The 18,976-nt window shown below is 42.7% G+C and overlaps 5 protein-coding genes across 6 annotated transcripts; 2 read left to right on the top strand and 3 right to left on the bottom strand.

Moving 5' to 3' along the window:
- Positions 1-569: 569 nt before the first annotated feature.
- On the bottom strand, positions 570-5,658 carry LOC107272597 (palmitoyltransferase ZDHHC5). 2 transcript variants are annotated; one of them, XM_025089927.1, is made up of 9 exons: positions 5,211-5,658; positions 4,975-5,093; positions 4,732-4,889; positions 4,489-4,661; positions 4,221-4,415; positions 4,066-4,147; positions 3,284-3,498; positions 3,026-3,202; positions 570-1,980 (listed from the first exon to the last, which is right to left on the bottom strand). In XM_025089927.1, the coding sequence occupies exons 1-9, from the start codon at positions 5,300-5,302 to the stop codon at positions 1,287-1,289; spliced, it is 1,905 nt and encodes a 634-aa protein (XP_024945695.1). In that variant the 5' UTR covers positions 5,303-5,658; the 3' UTR covers positions 570-1,286. The 2 variants fall into 2 exon arrangements, with proteins under 2 accessions (XP_024945695.1, XP_015605379.1); XM_015749893.2 differs by having other exon boundaries at positions 4,003-4,147; positions 5,211-5,654.
- Positions 5,659-7,603: 1,945 nt separating this feature from the next.
- On the top strand, positions 7,604-8,801 carry LOC107272610 (troponin C). The gene is made up of 3 exons (XM_015749917.2): positions 7,604-7,764; positions 8,005-8,425; positions 8,526-8,801. The coding sequence occupies exons 1-3, from the start codon at positions 7,762-7,764 to the stop codon at positions 8,552-8,554; spliced, it is 453 nt and encodes a 150-aa protein (XP_015605403.1). The 5' UTR covers positions 7,604-7,761; the 3' UTR covers positions 8,555-8,801.
- An 81-nt stretch (positions 8,802-8,882) lies between these two features.
- Positions 8,883-12,006, bottom strand: LOC107272591 (hexamerin). Its single transcript, XM_015749883.2, has 8 exons — positions 11,859-12,006; positions 11,437-11,771; positions 11,074-11,361; positions 10,526-10,998; positions 9,929-10,452; positions 9,712-9,848; positions 9,369-9,639; positions 8,883-9,208 (listed from the first exon to the last, which is right to left on the bottom strand). Exons 1-8 carry the CDS (start codon positions 11,932-11,934, stop codon positions 8,928-8,930), a joined length of 2,385 nt encoding a protein of 794 aa, XP_015605369.1. The 5' UTR covers positions 11,935-12,006; the 3' UTR covers positions 8,883-8,927.
- An 873-nt stretch (positions 12,007-12,879) lies between these two features.
- LOC107272594 (hemocyanin A chain) lies at positions 12,880-15,525 on the bottom strand. Its single transcript, XM_015749886.2, has 4 exons — positions 15,268-15,525; positions 14,104-15,179; positions 13,581-14,019; positions 12,880-13,484 (listed from the first exon to the last, which is right to left on the bottom strand). The coding sequence occupies exons 1-4, from the start codon at positions 15,503-15,505 to the stop codon at positions 13,054-13,056; spliced, it is 2,184 nt and encodes a 727-aa protein (XP_015605372.1). The 5' UTR covers positions 15,506-15,525; the 3' UTR covers positions 12,880-13,053.
- Positions 15,526-16,433: 908 nt separating this feature from the next.
- Positions 16,434-18,865, top strand: LOC107272596 (hemocyanin B chain). Its single transcript, XM_015749892.2, has 4 exons — positions 16,434-16,559; positions 16,641-17,540; positions 17,615-18,226; positions 18,314-18,865. The coding sequence occupies exons 1-4, from the start codon at positions 16,496-16,498 to the stop codon at positions 18,742-18,744; spliced, it is 2,007 nt and encodes a 668-aa protein (XP_015605378.1). The 5' UTR covers positions 16,434-16,495; the 3' UTR covers positions 18,745-18,865.
- The last annotated feature ends 111 nt before the right edge of the window (positions 18,866-18,976 follow it).

Here is an 18,976-nt window from a genome sequence, read left to right as displayed (position 1 = left end):
CTACACATCGTACGATTATTTTACACAGAATTTGTTATTCTATCTTGACAATGACTTAAGTCGATTAAGTAACATTTTGTTAATGGACACGGTCATCTCGCGTGTTAATATTGGTGATAGTTAAACGATTCACTGAGTCGTCAAAACGAAGAACGCGTAGTAATAAAAATGACAAAAAAAGGGGCTAGCGAGTAACGGAAAAGAGGAGTTTTGGCCCAAAAAGGGAATTAGCGATCGATCTCACTCGAGCTAAGCTGAACGCTTAACGTTGTATAAACATGTCAAGTAATCTTGTACGTGCTCACAGGCTAATAAAAATAAAAAAAAGAAATAATCATTGAATTCCTGAGAGCTCGAGAAACGATAATCTTGGTGGGGCAAAAATTTAATTCTTTACATTAAATGCTGAGTCTTTGCGGATTAGATCTATCGCGCGCGCGATTCTTTCTTACTCCTCCTTTCTCATGTCTCTCTCTCTCTCTCTCTCTCTGTCCGTCTCGTTTTTCCTTTAGCTTTTTTACACGAAGAAAATAGATTCTTTCTTACTCCTCCTTTCTCATGTCTAATCATTGAATTCCTGAGAGCTCGAGAAACGATAATCTTGGTGGGGCAAAAATTTAATTCTTTACATTAAATGCTGAGTCTTTGCGGATTAGATCTATCGCGCGCGCGATTCTTTCTTACTCCTCCTTTCTCATGTCTCTCTCTCTCTCTCTCTCTCTGTCCGTCTCGTTTTTCCTTTAGCTTTTTTACACGAAGAAAATATTGCTAAATGATATCTTGCCGCGCCATAACAGCTGTTCCTCAAATCACGGCAATGGAGATACACAGAGGAAACGGGGGCTAAACACCAGGATCCAGTGGCACGATTGACTGATGAATAGCGAAGAGTGTGACGACGACCAGATTTTGACATTAGGATTCTGCAAGTCTTTCTACGGTGCTACTTCATTATTTGTTGACCTGCCAAAATTGAGTCTCGTTCACTTCCAGGGAATGACATCGTCTACGGGAAGAGGAACACAGACAGGTATTACTGGTTAAAGGAAAACGTGGAGCGAATCCATCTTGAATCGTCGGGCCAGTGCATCGTTATGACTCGATATGTCGTTGATTTTCTCAGATAAGAGAAACGGGGCGACGATCGTTTAAACGGATATCTCGCAGCCCGCATACCGTGTCCTTTCACCCTGTCGATGACCGCCAACGGGGAGGAAGATGCTGCTCGGTGGTTCTCCATCGATCTCCGTCCACACAGAGGATGGACCGGAGATGAAAAAGGTGGGCTATACGGATATCTCATAGTTCATATCGTAGACACTAGCACGATCTGGGGTAGGTGTGGTAGGCCTCTGAGACCTCGGGTCGCCTGGTGCGGAGACCATTTCCATGGAGTCAGTCATTTCAAGTGCCCGTACGAAGGACATGGGTCTACGTCGACCGTCCCCGGAGGTCGGGGTGGTTGGCGTCGCCATGGTGGCTTTCCGTTTAACCTGGGGCGACTGATGCGGTGGGAAGACTTGGACGCCACCTCGTACTGCAGGATGATAAGCTGCTCTTGGAGGATTCGGGTAGGGCTGCTGCGTTGGACTTGTGGGGTTGGATCGGTAATAATCATACGGTGGCGGTGGCCGCTGCGACGGTGACTGATGTACCGGAGGACCCGAGGTTGGTCCGGACGGTGGGGGATAGCTGCCGGGCGAGTTGTCTTTCCACGTGTAGACACCTCGTTGAGGAGAACCAGCCAGCTCTCGTATATTGTCGACGGTATTGTTAGTGCGAGAGTAAGGGTGCTCTGTACCCTGGCGCACAAGCTCGCTCTCGGAAAGGAAACGACGCTGAGGACTGTACCCGGTGACGCCAGTGACGCCAGACATACCGCCTCCTCCGTTACCTTGCTGCACGTCGTAGTAGGTCGGTGCCTCGGTCACCCCTATAAAGTCCGGCCGACGTACCTGCGTCGGCGTACCTGGATTCGATCTGCAACAGAGACGAGATTATTTTGAATGAGGAACACCAAGACACCCTGACGACTTTCGACAATGAACGGTACAGTGAACCAATTGGGTATATATGCGAGTGCTGAGCATTGCAGTCATACAAATACGGCTCTGGCGAGAACCTACGGGAGAGCAGCGCATCATTCCTGTTAAAAAATGTAGCATCTATCGACAAGAAAAGTAAAAGGTAGCGAACCTAATAACGCATAAGAAAGCGTAAATCGTAAACTACGGTAGGTCCTCGTAGGATGAAGTTCGTGTTTACCTGCAGTAGGTTGCAACGTGATGGCGTAGCAGCTCCTTGCAGTTACCACCCCCTGCAGTGGGACACAAACTTATCTATATACCGTACATTTTTTTCTCTTTCTTTTTGCCATACGTGCAAATCGAACTATATTTCTACCATTGTCTCTGAGAAACTACCCACATTCTAGATTTCGTATTTTCCTTCATAGCCACGCCGAGCCGAGACTCTTCTGGAGTTGGCGAGGAATGTCAACTGACTGCGAGATCATTGGACAGACAGACAAACAAATATAATATAAAATCTTGAGAATAAAAGTGAGTTGTAAGAGCGAGTGACAGAAAGAAATTTAAAAAAAGATGAAACAGGTATTGAGAGGTCTTTAATATTTCTTTGTAACAATGTAGTAATAATATAGAATAGTTATTTGTCAGTGTCGAACAGCGTGCTCGAAGATGCATGATTGCTACCATTAAAAGGGACAAAGAGGCATATTTCCCCCATTTGCATTCTACTTGAGTTAAGTCTGCCTGATAGTACGTAGCAGAGACGCCAGATGGTGTGCTCGTCAAAATAATTTTATAAGCGTAATTTATCCCGATTTCTAATTAGCCAATCTTATTACAAGGCTATAGAGGCGAGTCAGTATCGCGGCTCTTTGGGTAGTGTATATCGCGTTATGTCGGTTTGCACCGCTCGAGGGTGACCGACATGCATAAATTCATTGCCTTACGTGTCTCTGCCTGATAATTACTCAGGAACATGCAAGCAAGATGCATACCTGCGAATTGGGCTGGAAAGTGCAAGCGGAGTAGGTACTCCAATTGCCTTTATACGCTGCTGCATCGTTGGACTTGCTCCACCCTGACCCTGATTACGCTGTGGACCACCTGCGGGTGACCCGCTAACTTCCGGAGACAAGGGATCCGGTGTGTGACTTCGAGATCCGTTCATACCCCTGAGTGACAAGACGATTAGTTAAGGATTTATTATGTCTTTTAGGATGATTAGTCGGAGAAAGTAGTCAGTTAAAAAATACCTTGGCCTTGGATGCGGACTTCCTCGAGGATAGTGCATAGGATGGCGATGCTGAGATGGCGGTGGATGCCTTGGAGAGTCGCCGCTCTCCACTGGTGGCAGGAAGAAGTTGCTTTTTGAACCATGTCTTTGTAATGGCGGCGTTGGCTCGCAATCCGCTGACTGAGACGCCGTGGGCTCCATATCCGTGTCTGATCCGTCTCGGCCAGGAGATAACTGGAATGTGGAAGTTAAATGTCGATTAGAGATAGTGATATGTTCGTACGGTTCGTGTATGTCGATTACTTCTTTTTTTTATTTACTTGTTCGCCTTTATGGTAGACTGGGAAATGTTGAGGGATTCGTAAAGGCGGTTAGTGATATAAACGTTTACTGGGTTGGATGCGATTTTCGCTCGAAGAAGTACTCTAAATTTTAAGAGGTACAATCGATCAACTGGCTAAACATGTTAGAGTGCATATTGTTTAATTAGTCTAAGAGCAAAATCGATAGCGAGAGCGTTATAACAATTAGGGAACGGTTCTATGTATCTACGTGTAGCATAATTATTGCGCGTTCTCAAAATACTTTTACAGAAAGAGGAATACGGAAAGTACGGGAGAAGAAATGAAATTTTGTAGTGCTAGGAATTTTGCGTTAAAATATACAAAGCGTCAAGTCCGATCACGGAAAGTTTGCAAAATAGTAAATAGAAGGGAGCACAATCGCACTAGCTCTTACCTTATTGTAAGCATTTGAACTGGCATTTCTAACACCATTGCTGCTATCCATGTAGGTTTTTACCTGGTTCTCGCTGTCTATGGTGGATATCTCAGAAGTGCAAGCTCCTCGTCGTTTCGATAAATATTTTTCAGGCTTAATTAAACTGTAACACGAAGAGGACGGACATCTGATTCAAATAATTCAACAAAGAGGTTAGGAGGTAACGATACTCTTACCTTGGATATTGTGGTCCAAATTGTGTATAGCAGCAATTTTGAACGCAACCACGAGAGAATGGATTGTAGCCTCCCTTGAATTTGCCCGTGACCTGTTCGTTAGTCGTTCGACCACGAGAAACAAGTATTATGTGAAACGCTGTTAGTCCGACTATTGGAATGAACAGAAGCGACACCACTCCCATGAGAACCATTCTGTTCAAAAGTAAAGGAATCCAAGTATTTAGAAAATTATTAAATAATTATGCTGCTGTTATTAAAAGGATACGCGACAATGGTGTCAACTTCACTCAGTTTTTGCTTGTGTTCGAGCACAAAATAAAGGCAAAGTCCAAATATGCTGAGCATGTGACAGCTGAGAGAGAGCAGAAAGAAGAAGAAGAATCTGTAGTTTCTTCTTCCAATGCAGTTGTTCACCCATGGGCAGTGATGATCAAACGTCTGAAAATACAAGACTGATTGAGCACAAGCTTTCTACTTTATCAAAAATAAACAAGTCTTAACTACATACCTCGATACAATGATTGCACACACTGCAATGCGAGCATCTAGGTGGTCTGTAGAATTTGCAAGTGACACACCATTTCATGCGCACAGTGATCCCATTGATTTCAACGTTCTTGTACAAGGGTGCTCGAAAATCATCCTCCCGATCTTCGTCTGGAGGTGCTGAAGAAACATACCATTTAAAGCTACATTTGGAATACATTGACAGTATACTGTAACATTGGTATGACTAAACAAATACAGATACCTTTTGGAATGACACCTGGATCCATAAAAGTGGCCAGAGTAAAGTTTGCCAGTACAAAGAAGGTGATAACCCCTTGAATTGCAGGTACCCATGGATAATGGAATACATAATACTGGCATCTAAAGAATTCGGCCAAAATACAAAATGCAAGTCAGTATCATCAGGTAGATGAATAAATGGATATAAAATAAGATCTCGTATACACGCAAGAAGCGTGGACTGGGTGTACTACTCACGGGAAATAGAAGAAGAGGGTTGTAGTGCTGAGGAGAAGGGTCCACGCGAACGTAGCTGGCAGATACCTTGTCTTCACGTCGCATCTCGGCATTCTGCACGCTCCTTTTCCGAGTTGCACGGTATATCCGAATTATTAATGTGAAAAGTTTCTGCTACCAGAAAACATGGCCGCGTCCATTGATATCGCTTATTTGCAAGTCGCGCAAGTCGCCCTCAGCGCTTTCTCCCATTCTCGTTAAGCTTCACTATCGGTGACTCTTCGCGACTTGCCTCGTCCATTATTCAACTTATTTGCTTAAAGACAGTTCTTTTTGGCACGATTGACAACCAGATATCTCTACTACTAGTATACGACCCCCGAACACACTACCTGGGTGACATATACCGTATGGCCGAGCCCCCACCAACACGAGAGTTCCGCAATAAGATAATCGGGAACTCTTCGTGCGCTCTTTGGCTACTTTGGGTGGATTCACAACTAAATGATTTCCGTGCCATCTAGTGGACTTACGGATGTACCAGATAAACCGACCGATCAGTAAATTATAGTAAATCGATAAAGAAACCTTTACGAAATAAAAAATAAATGACGGGCCAAGAAAAAAAGAGGATGTAAAGCATACTTTTGAATTTTTGATATTCAGCAAGCAATTTGAGTTCCCTCACCGAATCAATTAGCGCAGAAAATATTCTGCGTTTCTTGAAACCATGATAGTTATTATAAAGTGTTCTTCGTCGAATAAAATAGTATAGAATTTCTGGTGAAAAATTTGATAGGACTCTCAACTTCCCTTGAATCCTCTAAAATAGTCATAAAACAAGGCGGCACTTTGAGGAACAATTTTAGCTCGCTCGGCGAGAATAGACGAAGTGTTATTTCTAGAGCTTATTACAATTTATTGGATGAACGCGTTAATGCGACGCGAACTTACCGCAACTTTAATTTAATAATATCGACGATGACGGTCTTCCAGTGAGAATTTAAATAATAGCCAAAAATATTTAACGTAAGGCCACCACAGTCTACGTGCTATTCACAGGCGTGGCTCGGGGCCAACGGGATCAGGCGTATAGAAGACCGGAAGAAAAAAAAAGTGAGAAAAAAGATATAAAAAGAAGTAGAGAAGAACGAGGGAAAAACAAATGGAAAAAGACAATAGAGAAAGGCTAACAATACGCCACTATGTAACTTGAGAAAGAGATATAAGGACTGTTAAAATCAGCTTGTAAAGATGGCAGAGTATTGGGATCCATTTAGTGGTTATAATATATAGCTCAAGGAGCTATTAGCTTGATAATATATTCTCTCATCTAATAGAAAGACTGCCCATTCATTCTTTACGAGCATAACAACATGCCGTATGTCGTAAAAAACCCATAAATATATTTCATGTCTTAAAAAGAGAAAACCCATATCGTTCAATTAATATAGCCTGTACATTAATTTTTCCAGCATGTTATCAACTGGAGCATCAAAATTAATAATGACTGGTAACTGTAGATGAATGTTGGCTTGCTGACGACTATGCCTTATCTTAGGAAGGTCGTCTTACGTCGTGGACATCCATCCCGTAAGCATTCTGACAGGGTCTCGTTATAAATAGCTATATAGGAACGAACTAGAGACTCTAGCGACTTCAGGGAAAATTGCGCTAATACCGTTATGGACAGACGGTTGAGAATAAACATTAGACGCAGAGGATGACGATCAGATCGTGCATGCATAATATAGCTATAGTCATAATTGCATTAGGTGGGAACAATACTGATAACAGCAAAAACTAAGTAAGCTATACGACATTTATCAAAATTTGTTAACAGCCCTTATACCTGTATAGCTGATATCGTAACGTATAACTTTCTAGGGGAATGCAGTGTAAACCACTATAAGAGTAAGATTATACTGAAATTACGAAGTACCAGCAAGCCCACAGTCAACGAGTCGTATCACATATTTGAGCGGTTGGCACAGATAATTTTGAAAATTGGCACGTTCTCTAATTCGCGTGTCTTTCAGTTTTACTGACAAGGAACGTTGTATCGACGTTAAATCTACCATAAAACCATCTAACGCTTTTAATCAATGAAAAATAATTGTACTGTGAAATTAAAGCCTTTTTATAGATCAGTTATAGTCAGCTGGAAAAATCTGAATGCGTAACACACTCCATAACGACCTAGTTATCAGCCTGGAAATATCTGGTAACTGGTTCGACGATATTCTTGTCAGTTTGTGCCCATGAGAGAATTGTTAGAAGGAAAAATTTGTGGCTGTAACGAGTGGATTGGTAAATGGAAGAGTAAGATTGAGAGGAGCTGAGAATATGGAGAAGGACGAAACGGATGGATGGTAGGAAGGGAAGCAATGTCCTCGTAGTGGAAGCGACTAACTCACCCGCACTTATTATAACATATTTCATTTTTCGTCACACTCTATTTTTGTGCGAGACTTTCTAGCTGGTTCACTAGAAGCTGCGAGGCTTTATACTGCGCCCGGAAGAGTGACTCTCTTCAGGTATCTGCAGTCCGTCGTACGAAGCATAAGTCACCATGGTAAGGATTGATTTCTGAGAGTTGAACTTCCCATAGATAGTGGCACAGATGACCCATAGACCAACAGTGTTTATAAAAAAAAGAAAAAAAAAGAAAAAAAGAAATAGTGTAAAGAAATATAGTTTTGTGTGGTTTTTGGAAAAATTGAATATCATTCGAATCTAAATATTGAAAGAGATCGATATCGAATCGATTGTTCAGTGTATATTTTTCTAATAAAAAAACTTGTTTCATCCGTAGGAGGAAGATGAGCAAAAGATGGCCGTGATGCGCAAAGCATTCCAAATGTTCGACACCACCAAGAGCGGCTTCATTGACACCCTCAAAATCTCAACCATCCTGAACACGATGGGTCAGCTCTTCGACGACGCGGACCTCAACGCCTTGATCGCAGAGAATGACCCCGAAGGTGTCGGTAAGGTAAACTTCGACGGCTTCTGCAAAATTGCTGGACGATTCCTCGAGGAGGAGGACGCTGAGGCTATGCAGGAGGAACTCAAGGAAGCCTTCCGTCTCTATGATCGCGAGGGTAACGGTTATATTACCACTGCTACCCTAAAGGAGATCTTGGCCGCTCTTGATGATAAACTTACCAACCGTGACCTGGACGGTATCATCGCTGAGATTGATACTGACGGTTCCGGTACCGTGGACTTTGATGGTAAGTTCAATCAAGTACTGCTTATCGAGCCTTTACGAATTCAATCGAATCGCTGTATGATCCGAAGAAAATAACAATTGTTTCCTCTCTTATACTTCAGAGTTCATGGAAATGATGACTGGAGAATAATCATCTGATGGCTGCTTCGCAATCATTAACAGCGAGACGTGGGAATATTCGATCTGGGCGACAATGAAACCCAGAAAATACCAGCGCAGGTCGTAGGCGTTATGGCAAAGCATCGTCGTAGCCATCGTCAACTGTACAACTATAAATAAAATGTATATTTATCTAATAACGTTTCATAGCATCTTCATTCATATACTTTGTATAATGGTAAAACTGTACAGAGGACAACAAATAATTCCAGCAAGACTATCTTGCATGACAGTCTATTTTATTCTATTTCTTTGGGTACAGCACAATAATGGTACAATAAAAATTAATAAAAAAAACATTGTATATCTCGTTCAGATCGTATTTGGTATCGTCGAACAATATTTTAACATGTCAACGCGTCCTCGCAGTAGACCTGGACGTCGACCACCTTAATATTCGGCACGTAGAGTGCTCCTGGTGCCAATGGCCTCTCCAGAGGGTAACCCAGTGGTCTGCCGTCGAGAGATACGACTCCGCCAATAATATTCTGCACTGGCTGGTTAGACCAATAATCCTTCAAGTAGGAATCGGTCATTGTCTGACCCTGTTGGTGGACGCTGTGGGACCATTCGCCTGTACGATGTTTCTGCGACGTGGTGGTCGAGTGATGGTGAGAATAATATTCTGTGAACAGATACCCCATGGGATAAGGATTCTGACTAAAATATTTCTCAAAGAAATTTGCTTGAGGGTAATTGCGTTCGGCTGTACAAAGAAAGTATTAAAACAGTCAAATATTTCTTATTATCTGAAATAAATACATTCTTTATTTCTATTGACTTACCAGTCTCACCAGCCACACCGTGCACCGTCTCGTATAACGTGGTCCGATTCCAACCATGTGGAGAATCCGTGTATTTAATATAATCCTCCTCGTTAAGAATATCGTAGTAAGGTTTAAGGTATGTTTGGAATTGTCGAGAAACCACAGGTCCATATGGCGTGGTTTGGGAGATCTCATAAGGAGAGATGACAACTAAAAATTGCAGTGGGAATCCTTCTTGTCTGCCCCGGGGTAACATTAGACGTGCTGGGAAACCGTAGATGTCCTCAGGCTATAATAAGAATAGAATGTTTATTGAAGATTATCCAATAAAATAAAATAAAGCGCACAACACGTCACTCACTTCGGTGATGTAGAACGGATTCTGAGATCTTGTTGCTTCCTTGACATTTCTCAGGAGCTGCTGAACGGATGGATAATCGTCACTGAATCCTGGAGCCTGCCGGCTGTTCCTGACGATTACGTTCTCGCCGTTCTGAACTAAATGGGAAAAGGAGTATTAAAATAAACGGATTTTATATTAAAGTAAATAGAGGATTTTTCGTTTGCCATTGACTTACGCTCGTACATGAATTGATCCAATTCGACAAAATACAATCTGTCCCTGCGAATAGAGACTGGAGTACCGTCGTAATTATATTTCGGTCCAAGGTAAACACGAACGACGACCTTTCCAACGTTCTTCTCGTTTTTCACGACGATCTTGTACTCGTAGGGTTTGTGATCCAGTCTCTTGAGCTGAGCTTGAAGTCTGAGATTCTCTCTCTGATTGGCATTACTTGGACGAGCAGTGGCGCTTTGAATATCAATGTTATAATCAGTAAAGTAGGTAATCAATTTGTCGACTTCGACATTCTCGACAGTCACTCCCGGCACGTAAAGATCGCAATCTTGATAGCTGGGCAAGGATTCTTGGTAATCCTTGAACAAGTTAATAACCCTCTTGTAGAGCTGATAGAAGACAGGATCGCGAAGAGCGGTTACTCCAACTTCCAGGACGGATGGAGTGTACCCACGAATGTCTCTGTATTCAGGACCAGCTCCTAAGAGCTGTCTGGCTGCAGCTTGAAAGACTCCGTAGTACCTAGGACGTCCAAAATTTCAATTACTCCTTTCGCCCAAGACATTCTCCTACGTAATCAATAGCGAGATCTTACCTAGGATTGATGCTGCGTCCAGTTCCTTCGATCAAATCCCCAAGAATATCCAAACCGAATGGCTGATACAGGGAAAGGAAAACATTCTGTGGCGTCTTCACGTATCCAGCATCAATGGCGTCTGTCAATCTTCTCTCAATTGTCCAGACAGTCTTGATAAGCTCATCCCTGTAAGGACTGAGTGGGATGTCGTAGTAACGTCCAGGGAATTCCAAGCCGTTAGAGAAACGCAAATTGGGTTTATACGGCGTGCGAACGTTCAAATAATCAGCTTCCCTGATTGGACCCAATCTATTGCTCAGACGTTCAAGATGGTAACGTGCAAGCAATTGCTGATGAATATAATAAAAGCGTGAACCACGTCCAATATGCGGTTCGCTTGTATGCGCGCCTTGCTGACTTGTGAATTCAGGATTCGTGGCGCAACACTGGGATACGTATTGCTGGTACTTATTGTACCATTCGTGCGGGTGCTGCAAAAGGTAACGTTCTCGTATTACTATATTCATTAAGTGAATATTACACGGTATTTCGTTAGATTAACCAACCTCAGGTAACATATACCCAGCGAGCATTACGTAATCATAGTAACCGTTGAGCCCGATGTCATCCGTGAAATAAGTCAGACGGTCTTCTCCGTACGGCAAGTAACTGGTGTAATTAACAGGAATATTTATTACGTGCTCGGCCAGAGGATTCTCGACGCCCGTAGTCAGGATGTTCTGCGCCTGCTGGATGACTCTGCTGTCCAGAAAGTATTGCGGGAATATCTCGTAAGGTGGAGGTAGAACAATGCCACGCGTGTCCGCTCGCTGAAGGATGGCGCTGGAGAATGCCTGCGCGAAAGAAAATAAAGTGAGGTTAATTTATTTACGATTAATTGTTGATTCTATGTGAACGGTAGTGCGGACCTTGACGAAAACATGCTCGTTAAGGTTCAGTCGTGCCCAGGCAGCAGTTTTAAGTAAAGTCGTGTAATCATTGGCTGCCAAGAAGATCCTTGTGAGAAGAGCAATTTCCTTACGATATTCGCTTATCGATATTGAATATGCTACTCCTCTTGGGAATGCGTATCCACGTTCTACATAGCGGACGAAGTACTTTACGACTTCCGGTTCGGAGTATAGGTCGTATTGGAATTGGTAATTTAGTCCTAGTTGACGAAGCTCAGCGTTTGGCAACTCTTCCGTTATGTGCTCGAATAAGTAAATGACGTCCTGTTGTATCTTCAAGAAATTCTTGTCGGCTATTTATACAAGTATTTTGGATATATTAGGGTTTATATATCTTTTAATGATTTATATATATATTATTATGGTTCATGTATACATACCTGCTCGCTGTGAAACTGGCGGCGGGATGGCAGCCGCGATGGCCAGCAGGGCCAGAGAGACGAATAACCAACGCATAATGATACAGCGTGTATGCCAGTAGTGGATGATCGGTGGGCTTTTATACAGGGTGGCTATCGGTGAAAATGTATTTTGTATCAGCGACCTGTCGACCCGTCATCACGGTGGGATTGGTTATTATTATCTACTTAAGATAGTGCAACTCATTTGCAAATCATACGACGAGTCTGGCCGAAGGTTAAATCGTTAAACAATAATTAATAATATCTATGGATGGGGTTGTTTTTGCTTTTCCTGGTCTTGCTATAAGCTGGAATGAAATGACGGACGATTTGATGTTTCTAAATCTTCTATTTTTCATAATATTTGATCATAGTAATCTGTAGCTACAATATTTCGGTGAAATATGTAAAAATATTCGTGAGGCTTGACGAAGATAACTGAAAATAAAAAATGTTCTTCAATAAATATATAAATAAATGTATAGGTGGTGGGTATATGAAAATTTTGTGTAAAAATAAAAGTGCAAAGGAGACAGTGGCGGCTCGCGTATAGACACTGTGGACCTGCAGCACCCCCTATTTCCACTTCATATTATCGATAATTCTTATTTATACTTGTACAATATATAATGCTTAAGCATAAATTTTCTTTTTATACATGCTCGTTTCCTTTTATACAATTTTAAAAGAAAGGCTTAACATTTTCTGGAACAGCATCCCCCACTAATTTTAGCTACGAGCCGTCATTGAAGTGAGATTAACTGCGGCGAGAGTTTCAGGTGATTGTCGACCCCGCCGAGAGGGTTATCGAGCTACATATTCGTTCTCATTAGTGGACGTTTTATTTACGAAGTATTTTTCATTGTTAATCAAGGGATAAGGAAGAACAAGCGGCGCTCGAAGCTACTTAAAGAAAGACAATAACTCGATATACCGTTTGATACTTAATTATCGAAATTTACGTAGTATTTATATTAAAAAACTTATCCAGAAGAGTGGGTAAACATCTGATTTTATATATTTATTGTCTGTAAACATTATGCAACAATTCTAACAATAGACATTAAAAACGATCAGTCTTCGAGAAGGTATGTTTCTGAGGGATCCAAGGTAAGGGGATCCTCAAGAGTCTTGATTAGTATCCCAGAGAGAGAAAGCATGTAAGGAATATAAATTAACCCTTGAAGGTAATAGTAACGTCCTTGGTTATCATGTTGGGTATCAAGAAATTGTCCAAGTCTTCGATCTTACGATCAAAGGGGAAGCCCATAGGACGACTGTCAGGATATTTGTGTCCATGAATGGCGCCGCAATAGCTGATACTACCACCGTAGTTGTAGCTGACGTCGACGTTGTTGACCTTCTCATTCTCAAAATCGGTGAGGATCACGTAGAGAGTGAATGGCATGCCTTCCGGTTTTCCTTTGGGTAGCAGAAGACGGTCAGGATATCCACAATGGCGATGATCCTTGTCGACCTCGAAGCTCTTGATACCCTGAAGAGCCGCCTCGACGCGTTCCCAGAGTGTCTTCGTGGATACAGGGTCCGGGATGGTTACACTGGATTCGGTGGATTTGCGCATGATGTTGTTTTCACCAGGAGTAACTGCAAGATGATAAAAAAAGGGGTTACGTATAAGATGAATTGTGCATCAAGTCGTATCAAGTCGTAATCTATTTCGTGATTAACTTAATGACTTACTTCGAGCTGTGAATTTGTCGAGTTCTACCATGTACGACCTCTTCTCCTCAATGTCGAGCTCCTGACCGAACCAATCGTACTTCGGTCCCAGGAAGATGCGCACTGCCGCAGTACCAGCCTTGTCTGACTTGAACTTCAAGTTGATAGTGAAGGGAGCATGATTGAGCCTCCTGACACGAGCATGAATGGCAACATCCTCCAGGTCTACGGTATCGTCCAGAGCATTAAGAAGGTCCACGTCAAAGTCCTCAAAGAAGGTGTTCAGACTGGAGACTTCGACGTCGGTGATCTGTACTCCAGAGAAGCTAAGTTCTTCCTGGGTGTATGGCGACAGAGAGTCCTTGTGTTCCTTGAAGATGTTGTCGATGTACTTATGAAGTCGGAAGAATGCAGGGTCACGAGTCGCAGTTTCAAAGTGCTCCATAACACCAGGTGGCAGCTACACGTAGACATAGTAATCTCGTTTAAGACGCCATATTGAATGGAGATTCAAAATTTAGTTACAGAAGAACTTGGTACTTACGTTGAACTTGCCCTTGGGGTCTGTGATCTGTCCCAGCATTATGTGGCCATAGTTATGAAGAGCGCCGTAGAATTCTGGATGAGGGGAGTCATAAGATGGTTCCATGATGGCACCCAGGAGGTTGATCCCGTTGGTGGTGTTGATGGATAAGATGCTACCGTCATTACCAAGTACATAACTATGAGCGATTGCCTGCTTGATACGACGAACGTAATCCTGCATGTCGTGAACTTTGATGTTCTCCAGGTCGTGGAAGGCAAAGTTATCAGGCCTAGAAGGGAACTCACCACCTACGCGGTAGGTGGTCTGGGGATGGAAGCCGTCGACGATGACGTCCTCAAAGGACAGTGGCTCGACGAAGGGTAATTCATTGGACAGACGTTCCAAGTCGAAACGTGCGATCAGCTGATGATGCATATAATAGAATAACTCGCCCTTGCGATCCTTCTCGAGTCCATAATCAGCGCTGCGCCACCAGAACGGAAAGTCCATGTGCCAATGAGCATGATGTGAGTTCATTCCTAAATCTTCGCCAAGATAGGCGACCCTCTGCTCGGGGTTCTTAATGGTACCAGTGAAATTCATACGAATAACGGCTGCCTGCTGTCTCATTTTAGCTTGGTAGGCCTCGTGGATGACCTGCGAGTTCACGAAGAGATGGGGATAGGTCTCGTAGGCTGGTGGTAAAATAATGCCACGGCAATCTTGACGATGAAGAACAGCGACACTCAGAGCATAGATGAAGACACCCTCGTTAATGTGATCGCGGGCCCAGCAAGCTGTCTTCAGGAAACTGGTCCAGTCCCCGGCAAAGTATAGACTCTCGAAGAGGGTGATCATCTCCTTGCGATGATCTTCATCGAACAGGGTGAAGATGGCGCCACGTGGTAGAAGCTTACCAGCCTTGTACATCTTGAGCAGGGTGCGCAGTGGAGTAATATCTTTGAAGTAGAGACCATCCAAACCGGATTCAATCGACTTTCCAAGTTCGCTCTGGTGCTTGAACCTGTTAGGCTCGTGGACCTTGCTCAAGAGATGAAGAACTTCTTTTTGCTTGGACAGGAAGTCTTTGTCGGCTATGAAACATAAAAATGAACAGATTGGAATGATCAAAAGTATCATTATCATTTTAATCACCTAAGCAAATAATTTTTTATATCTTACCAGGAATCGCAGTGACCGCCAGGGCAATGCCCATAAGGGTTACCACCGTGCAGACCCTCATGATGTCTTCCCAATCTTCTTTCGTAATAAAATTCGTTCGAATCGCTGACTTTTTCCAAACTGGAAGTACTCGTCGTGGTAATTGTCCACGACTTCTGACTTTTTCTAGTCCGGTCCCAAGTTTATATAGGGCATCTCGACTAGGAACTATTCCCTGGAGAATAAGAGCCGTGCGCATTCATCGGTTCCAAGTGCATCTCACCGGCAACCGCTATATTACGTAACGCGCTTAAATTGGACACCGGTGGGGTCCTAAATGATAAGAATGGACGTTCTCTTTGTATATGACGTGAAAAAAATAACCATGGAATTTTCCTTGAGCCACGAAAAAATGTCTGATAAGACTGAATCGTGGATATCATACTTTTCGAATGTTTCTATAGCATTGATGAACGTTGCTACAACTTTGGTACATCTGTTGATATAAAATTTGTAAATATTGTTATTTAAATGTTAGAAAAAAATATTAAACGCAACAATGTTGTGCGATAAATCAATCACATGACGTAGACTCAATTGCTTGAAGCCAACTTAATTATAATAATCTGTTACGTACAAGAGTTTAATCTCTTTTTGTATAAATTTTGATACTTGTCTTATCACTTAATACCGATTGTTTTGTTTACTTTTCTTTATTTACAATGTTACAAATTTTCGCTAAATCGTTAAATTGTTGCTAACTTCAAATTATTAGTAAACTTCTCAGAATATTTTACTTATCTATTATCTAGATCTCTCATAATTAATTTTATATTAAAAAATGCTAATATGTATCATTAAAGGAATAAAGAAAAAGTATCTTGATATGTAACGAGCATTAGTCTATAATCATAGACAGAATAAAGAAAGCACGATTAAAGACTTTCTATCATTGTTAACAATAGTTCATGTATGTATTGAAGATAAGGAAAAAATATCCATTCGACGATTCCTCCTGGTCACGTATTACAACTTTACTGATTACATGACGGCATACAGTTTCTTTCCACGATAAGAAAAATAGACAAAATCAACTATCACGTCGTGGGCGAAGAGACAGTTTTTTTGGGGGTAGCTATGTAAACGACCTAAAATGCACACGGCGCGACTCCTTGCGCATGGAAACTCGAGGCATTTCAATTTCCCATAAATACCAAAACGATCGCCGCAGAAGTCACATAATTTTACTATGAAGCTAGCAATAATCTTGGCTACGACTCTAATAGTGAGTGCATGCGCCGTCCTTCAGAAGGGTAAGTCATCCCCATAGGAAATCTTGTAGAATTACCTAAAAATAAGAAAAAAACATTAAATAATAAAATATTTTCTTCTAGCGGACAATGCTTTCCTCTCGCGTCAGATGCAGGTACTGCACTTGCTGCAACACATCAACGAACCCCTGCAGGATCCTGAGCTCATCTCCATCCGTTCTCAATTTGAACCTAAAAATGATGTTAAATTCTACGATTCCAAATGCATCAAGAACCTCATGCACCAGATCGAAAATGGCCATTTGATTCCTCGCGAGGAGATTTTCTCCTTGTTCGATGCAAATCAACGCAAGCAGATGAAGATCTTGTTCGACTGTCTAATGGCTGCCAAGGACTGGGATACCTTCATGGGCCTGGCAACTTACGTCAGAGACAAGATGAATCATCGTCAATTTGTCTATGGATTCTGCACGGCTCTTCTTCATCGCAACGACTGTCGTGGTCTGAAGCTGCCACCGGCGTACGAGATCACGCCACACATGTTCCTGACGACTGACGTCATAAGACGCGCCTACCAGGCTCAGATGCAGGGCAAACCTGCCATTGTTCCTATGAAATTCACCGGAAGTGTCCTCAACCCTGAGCAGAGAGTCGCATACTTTGGTGAAGACATTGGTCTGAACTCTCATCATGCTCACTGGCACATGGACTTCCCGTTCTGGATGGACAATCAGAAGGATCGTGCTGGTGAACTCTTTTTCTACATGCATCATCAGCTTCTAGCTCGATTCGACGCTGAGAGATTGAGCAACTATATGCCGCCCGTGGAACCACTTCAGTGGGATAAACCAATCATCGAAGGATTTGCACCAGCAGCTGCTTACCCAGGTGGTCAGGAATTCCCAATGCGCCCTGACAACGTTTACTTCCAGGATCTGCCACAGAGAACGGTAGCAGAGATGATCGAGTTCGAGGCGAGAGTTCGTGATGCCATTGACGCTGGAGTGATCTACGATAAAAGCGGTAAGTTTTTGAATTATTTTTTTGCATACTTTTGATTCAAGTTCTCATGTGATTTTTTTTATATCTCTTAACAGGGATACCAATTTACCTGAATGGTACCCAGGGTATCAATGTCTTGGGAGCTCTCTTGGAAAGTTCCACTGCGAGTATAGATCCACAATTCTACGGTAGCCTGCACAACGACGCTCACCTGTTGCTCTCCAGGGTGGCCGATCCTAAGGGAAAATACGGAAATCCTCCTGGAGTAATGGAACATTTTGAGACTGCCACCCGCGACCCGGCCTTCTTTCGTCTTCACAAGCACATTGACAACCTCTTCAAGGAGCACAAGGATCTACTTCCACCTTACACCTACGACGAGATCAGCTTCCCTGGTGTAAAGATCGAAGCATTTAAAGTCATCGGAGAATCAAAGGCTTCAGAGCCAAATACCTTGATCACGTACTTTGACGAGAGTCACATAAACCTCGGCAACGCCGTCAATGGGAAACCCGTCGACATCCGCGCTGTAGTATCTCGCTTGAATCACGAACCTTTCAAAATGGTGAGCACCATCGTCAGCGACAAGGACACTGCTGCCTTTGTCAGGGTGTTCCTTGCCCCGCGTTACGACTGGTACGGCCAGGAAATTCCATTGAACGAAGCTCGCTGGTCCATGATCGAGATCGACAGATTCACCGCAAAATGTAAGTCCTCTTCCATCTTGTGCAGTAATGGAAAAGAGCTCATTTTTATAACACACTTGCTTAAACGATGTTTCTATTTTTTTTTAGTGAACGCTGGAATGAATATAATTACCCGCAAAAGTCATGAGACGGTAGTCACTTCATCTGAACCCATGAGCTACCCTGCTCTTATCAAACAGACCGCTGCCGCACTGGCTGGCGAAGCCACTGTTTTCGTAGAAAAGACACACAGACACTGCGGATTCCCTCATCGACTTCTTCTACCCCAGGGACGTCCCCAGGGAATGAAGTTCAAGTTGTACGTCGTGCTGACTGATCTGAGCAAGGATCTTCACCGGCAGTTCGATGACTTCATAAACGTACCTCCGGCACTTAGTTACTGCGGTGTCCTGGACGGACCATTCCCGGATACACGTCCTATGGGATTCCCATTTGATCGTCGTATTCCTTATCCTGAGAATTTCTTCCAGGACAACGCCAAAGTCATTGACGTTACCATCAAGAACATAAAGATTTAATGAGAATCACCTAGACTGAATGGAGAACCTTATTATTTTATGAGACTGATTATATACTATTTCTTTCATTGTAATATTATATGCTTATAAATACATATATGAATGTTGCGGTCATTGAAAACTACTAGCTGGTGAAAGTTCTTCTTGTAGAAATCGACAAGTCACCGGGTCTATCGGCAAATCGTAATGGTTCTAATAAGATCAAGAAGTAGAGTTTAAGTACCAAATTAGA

This window comes from Cephus cinctus, unplaced genomic scaffold (genome assembly GCF_000341935.2).
Source record: "Cephus cinctus unplaced genomic scaffold, Ccin1 Ccin1_scaffold1205, whole genome shotgun sequence".
Taxonomy (NCBI): Eukaryota; Metazoa; Arthropoda; class Insecta; order Hymenoptera; family Cephidae; genus Cephus; species Cephus cinctus.
This window is presented reverse-complemented; position numbering and strand designations above follow the sequence as displayed.

Excerpts from the sequence above, each read along its gene's own strand:
- LOC107272594 (XM_015749886.2), bottom strand. The coding sequence starts at position 15,505 with ATGCGCACGGCTCTTATTCTCCAGGGAATAGTTCCTAGTCGAGATGCC. Across the intron at positions 14,020-14,103 it reads ACCCCAAGGGCAAGTTCAAC|CTGCCACCTGGTGTTATGGA; the intron begins GTAAGTACCAAG and ends GTCTACGTGTAG. Across the intron at positions 13,485-13,580 it reads CGACAAATTCACAGCTCGAA|TTACTCCTGGTGAAAACAAC; the intron begins GTAAGTCATTAA and ends ATCATCTTGCAG.
- LOC107272596 (XM_015749892.2), top strand. The coding sequence starts at position 16,496 with ATGAAGCTAGCAATAATCTTGGCTACGACTCTAATAGTGAGTGCATGC. Across the intron at positions 17,541-17,614 it reads AGTGATCTACGATAAAAGCG|GGATACCAATTTACCTGAAT; the intron begins GTAAGTTTTTGA and ends ATCTCTTAACAG. Across the intron at positions 18,227-18,313 it reads CGACAGATTCACCGCAAAAT|TGAACGCTGGAATGAATATA; the intron begins GTAAGTCCTCTT and ends ATTTTTTTTTAG.
- LOC107272597 (XM_015749893.2), bottom strand. The coding sequence starts at position 5,302 with ATGCCGAGATGCGACGTGAAGACAAGGTATCTGCCAGCTACGTTCGCG. Across the intron at positions 4,662-4,731 it reads TGTGCAATCATTGTATCGAG|ACGTTTGATCATCACTGCCC; the intron begins GTATGTAGTTAA and ends TTGTATTTTCAG. Across the intron at positions 3,203-3,283 it reads AGTCCGCATCCAAGGCCAAG|GGGTATGAACGGATCTCGAA; the intron begins GTATTTTTTAAC and ends CTTGTCACTCAG.
- LOC107272591 (XM_015749883.2), bottom strand. The coding sequence starts at position 11,934 with ATGCGTTGGTTATTCGTCTCTCTGGCCCTGCTGGCCATCGCGGCTGCC. Across the intron at positions 11,362-11,436 it reads ACGAGCATGTTTTCGTCAAG|GCATTCTCCAGCGCCATCCT; the intron begins GTCCGCACTACC and ends TCTTTCGCGCAG. Across the intron at positions 9,849-9,928 it reads GGATCAATTCATGTACGAGC|TTCAGAACGGCGAGAACGTA; the intron begins GTAAGTCAATGG and ends TTTCCCATTTAG.
- LOC107272610 (XM_015749917.2), top strand. Across the intron at positions 8,426-8,525 it reads CGGTACCGTGGACTTTGATG|AGTTCATGGAAATGATGACT; the intron begins GTAAGTTCAATC and ends CTTATACTTCAG.